Source organism: Ceratina calcarata, unplaced genomic scaffold (assembly GCF_001652005.2).
Source record: "Ceratina calcarata isolate Rehan_Ccalc_2016 unplaced genomic scaffold, ASM165200v1 scaffold1455, whole genome shotgun sequence".
In the NCBI taxonomy this organism is placed as follows: Eukaryota; Metazoa; Arthropoda; class Insecta; order Hymenoptera; family Apidae; genus Ceratina; species Ceratina calcarata.
This window is the reverse complement of record NW_017135718.1, coordinates 1-3,919: the sequence shown is the minus strand read 5'-3', so window position 1 is coordinate 3,919 and position 3,919 is coordinate 1. Positions and strand designations below refer to the sequence as shown.

Genomic DNA, 3,919 nt, shown 5'->3' with positions numbered 1-3,919 from the left:
TCAAATACCCAGAAATGATAAAAATTTGTTTTTTTAAGAATAACCATGAAATGTTGAATAATTTTGTTAATTAAAATACGAAGCCACGTTTGAGTTTTGTTCGCTTTTGAAATTTCGCCTTTCGTGCAGTTACAAAGAGAAGGCGGAGAATGTTTGTAGAAGATGACCTCTCTCGCTTACGTTATTCAGGCATCACGTGAATTCCTGTCACGAAAACAGTGACCGAAGACTTCCGGTCTTGCAAGGACGTCTACCGTATATTATGCAATCATCTCGAGCTTCTTTGTGACAATTCCATAAAAGATGCATTGTAAACGAACCGGGTATTTTCTCTCCTTTTGAACGTGTGTCGAACCGTAGTCGGATTAACATAATAATGTCTAACTTTGAAGAATTAAGTTCCCTTTTTAACGAATTGCGTTTTGAAAGGTTCAAAGCTAAGAAGCTTTGAATGAGAGCGCTTTTCACATATTGGCGTACGCTACAAAACCATTTCGTTGCTCCAAAACCATTCAGCTATGCACAATTTCTTTATGAAAGGGCTAATTAATTTATTTATTACTTCGTTCGACTGTTCACCTCTCGGGAACTCGATCGACGTAATAAAATGGCAGCTTGATTAATTAATCATCGACTTCTGATGAGTTCCAATCGAATTTATTGTCTCAGCCTTGTTATAAATCGAATTTCTTACACTGAACTTTGCTAACCATTAGAAACTTCAATTCACCTCACAAGTTTCATTTACCAACTCATTTTAATTGTTCTTATAAAATGACATCCCCCAAAAATTGATCTTTTCATGAAACTGCACAAAAATGGCCAAGTTTGAGTTGCCTAGTCTTTGTAATTAATGAAACAAAATATATTCCTGTGGAAACCATTTTAGATTATGTCTGAAATGAAAGAATGAGATCAATTTTCATATAATTTCAATGGCTAATAAATATTGTTAATGTAGCTCTGTTGATTTTACAGATTCGGTGTACGATGTACCTACCCTGATCCTAGTGCTGCTCAGCATTCTCTATGGAACAATCTCTGTTTTAGCAGTACTGGGAAATTCTCTTGTCATATGGATAATAGTAACCTCGAAACGCATGCATAATGTAACCAATTATTACATAGCGAATCTAGCGTTAGCAGACATCGTTATTGGCCTATTTGCCATTCCCTTTCAGGTACATACGACATAGTGATTAAGTCTTAGACAATACTAAATAGACTGCAGTTTTTTATGGCAATCATTTAAAAAAAAAAAAAGTGCATTCCAATGTTTATATCTTTTGCAAATTTAATTTCTGTACAAAAACAATGCATAAAACAAGAATTATCTCAAAACGTAATTTCCTTTTTGCGTTCAAGTTTCAAGCAGCCTTGTTGCAAAGATGGAACCTGCCACACTTTATGTGCGCCTTCTGCCCGTTTGTGCAAATCCTCTCTGTGAACGTCTCGGTGTTTACCTTAACAGCGATTGCAATCGACCGACATCGAGCAATATTGAAACCCCTCAGGCATGTAATTTTCGTTTTGCGTTTCTTGGACGGTGCCATCAAGTATGAAAGTGTTAATTATTTTTCGACAGTGTGAGACCTAGCAAACTGACGGCTAAAATAGTGATCGCTGGAATCTGGCTCGTGGCGATGGTCCTGGCGACGCCAATGGCAGTGGCACGTAGGGTCATTATGGTCCCAGGTAAGCCCTAATGGGAATTGCTCGACTAATCGCTCTTGTTCCTAATCAATCCTTTCATCCTGCGGAAGGTACAGTAATCTCTAAATATACCTCCATTTACCCGGAGATTATTCATGCAATGTAATGAATGTGGAGTCTTTTTGTTAGAAGGACTTATTTGGTCCCCAACAGATATAGACAAACTGAAGCCGTTCTGCCAAGCTGTGAATCTGTCCAGTAGAACGATGCTAATTTACTCGATGCTCCTGGCGTTTCTGCAATACTTAACACCGTTATCAATTATTTTCTGCGTGTACACAAGAATGGCCCTAAAGCTGTGGGGCAACAGGGCGCCCGGGAACGCAGAGGATTTCCGTGACGCGAATTTCATGAGAAATAAAATTCGAGTATGAAGACGTCTTAACAATTCGAATCAGTTCTTCATTTGTACAATTAATATGAATTTGTTTATTTAATCTACAGGTGATCAAAATGCTGATCATAGTCGTGGTGCTTTTCACTGTTTGCTGGCTGCCACTTCAAACCTACAACGTTCTCCAATATTTTTACCCAGAAATCAACGAGTAAGTGGTTTTGTTTTATAAATAATGTTGCATTATGTAAAGCAAATCTCTGTGACACCCAAAGAAGAATTTTAATTAATTAATTAATTAATTCTAATCTCTGTTTTAGATACAAATATATACATTATATATTTTTCTTCTCCGACTGGCTAGCCATGTCGAACAGTTGCTACAACCCATTCATCTACGGGATTTACAACGTAAGCATCGATCTATATTAATTAATTAATTAATATTTCGAGTCACGTCTGACGTTATGTCAATTTTCAGGAGAATTTCAGGAGAGAGTTTCAAGGAAGGTGTTCCTGTAAATCTCGAAGATGGTCAGGCGGCCCGTCGAACGATACCACAGATGCCCCAAGCACCAAATGCTCCGTTAGGTACAACTCGTTGTTTAACAATTATAACAAAAACTATGAAAAACAATTTTTGTGTTTTTAGGTATGAATGGAAGCGATCGACTTCCAGTTCCTATCCTAGCGTGTCGTCGCTTTATAAGGGTGCGTCGATGAAAGGGTCGTTCGTCAACGGTCGTAAATCTAACGACCGGAACAAGAATAAAGGACTCGGTCATTATATTCGTCGGGGGAATCATTGCTCGAACGGAAGCGAAGAATTGTACGTCCTCCCATCGGGGAAGCATAAACGTTCGGAGAACTTCGGATCCGAAGAAATGGGTCTTTAATCGAGAATTTCATTTACATTACGAGAATCAAACTCTGCTCAATATTTCCAATATCCGGGATAGACATGCGCGTCGTGCGTACGAACGAAGGTAAGGAAGATATCTTTTTTTCATTAATATTTCAATGACGCGAACAAACCCTAATTCAATTTGGTTTTTCGAACAGACTTATCGAACTTCACAAAATGTTCAAGGCTGTGAAACTTTTATTACAATAAATAATGGTTTTTTATTAACGTTAAGCATCCTGTTTGTGAAACTTTTCACTATAAACATAAATCTAGTTAATTAATTTATATGGAAGTTCAATTATGTATAAATTGTTATAATATTGGGTTGGCAATTAAATAATTGCAGAGTTTTTATTTAAAATCTACAATCACTTATATAGTTGCCAACCTAATTGATAAACAAGACGTCTAACATATTCTCGTTTAAGCAATTTAAATAAAATTACGTTCAAAACTTGAAGAGTCAGAGTTATCCACTTTTTTTTTATAGTAGAATCGTTGTTGACACACAATTCGTCCGATTAACTACGGACTAGAACGTAAGCGTAGCGTGTTATGCAGGGTACTAATAAATATTTAGATCGTTGGACAGAATGGTTCAAGGATCAGTCTCGCAATTCTGTATTAAACTCGATGTGACATGTCGTTAGAGCAATTAAATGTTTCTAGTCAATAAGTGAATTATAATCAAAGTCATTTGATTGTAATTAAAAACAATATTCTGTAGAGAGATAAGAAAATAAATATTTCCAGCATCTCGGGATTGTAAAATAATCAATAATCTATGTTCTGTGATAAAGTTACTTGTAAATGAAATAATAAAATTTATTGAACACCATTGGAACCTGTAATCCACTGCCACTGTCGATATTAGCAGATCAAGTACCGACTGTTGCGAGGGATACCGACACTTGATAACTGGAGGAGTTACCGACACTTAATAACTGGAGGGGTTACCGACACTT

At 36.6% G+C, this 3,919-nt stretch overlaps 1 protein-coding gene across 1 annotated transcript; it reads left to right on the top strand.

Moving 5' to 3' along the window:
- Positions 1–818: 818 nt before the first annotated feature.
- LOC108631228 (RYamide receptor) lies at positions 819–3,711 on the top strand. Its single transcript, XM_026818966.1, has 10 exons — positions 819–846; positions 979–1,181; positions 1,366–1,514; positions 1,586–1,695; positions 1,843–2,081; positions 2,158–2,258; positions 2,368–2,458; positions 2,529–2,638; positions 2,700–3,033; positions 3,110–3,711. Exons 1-9 carry the CDS (start codon positions 819–821, stop codon positions 2,941–2,943), a joined length of 1,275 nt encoding a protein of 424 aa, XP_026674767.1. The 3' UTR covers positions 2,944–3,033; positions 3,110–3,711.
- The last annotated feature ends 208 nt before the right edge of the window (positions 3,712–3,919 follow it).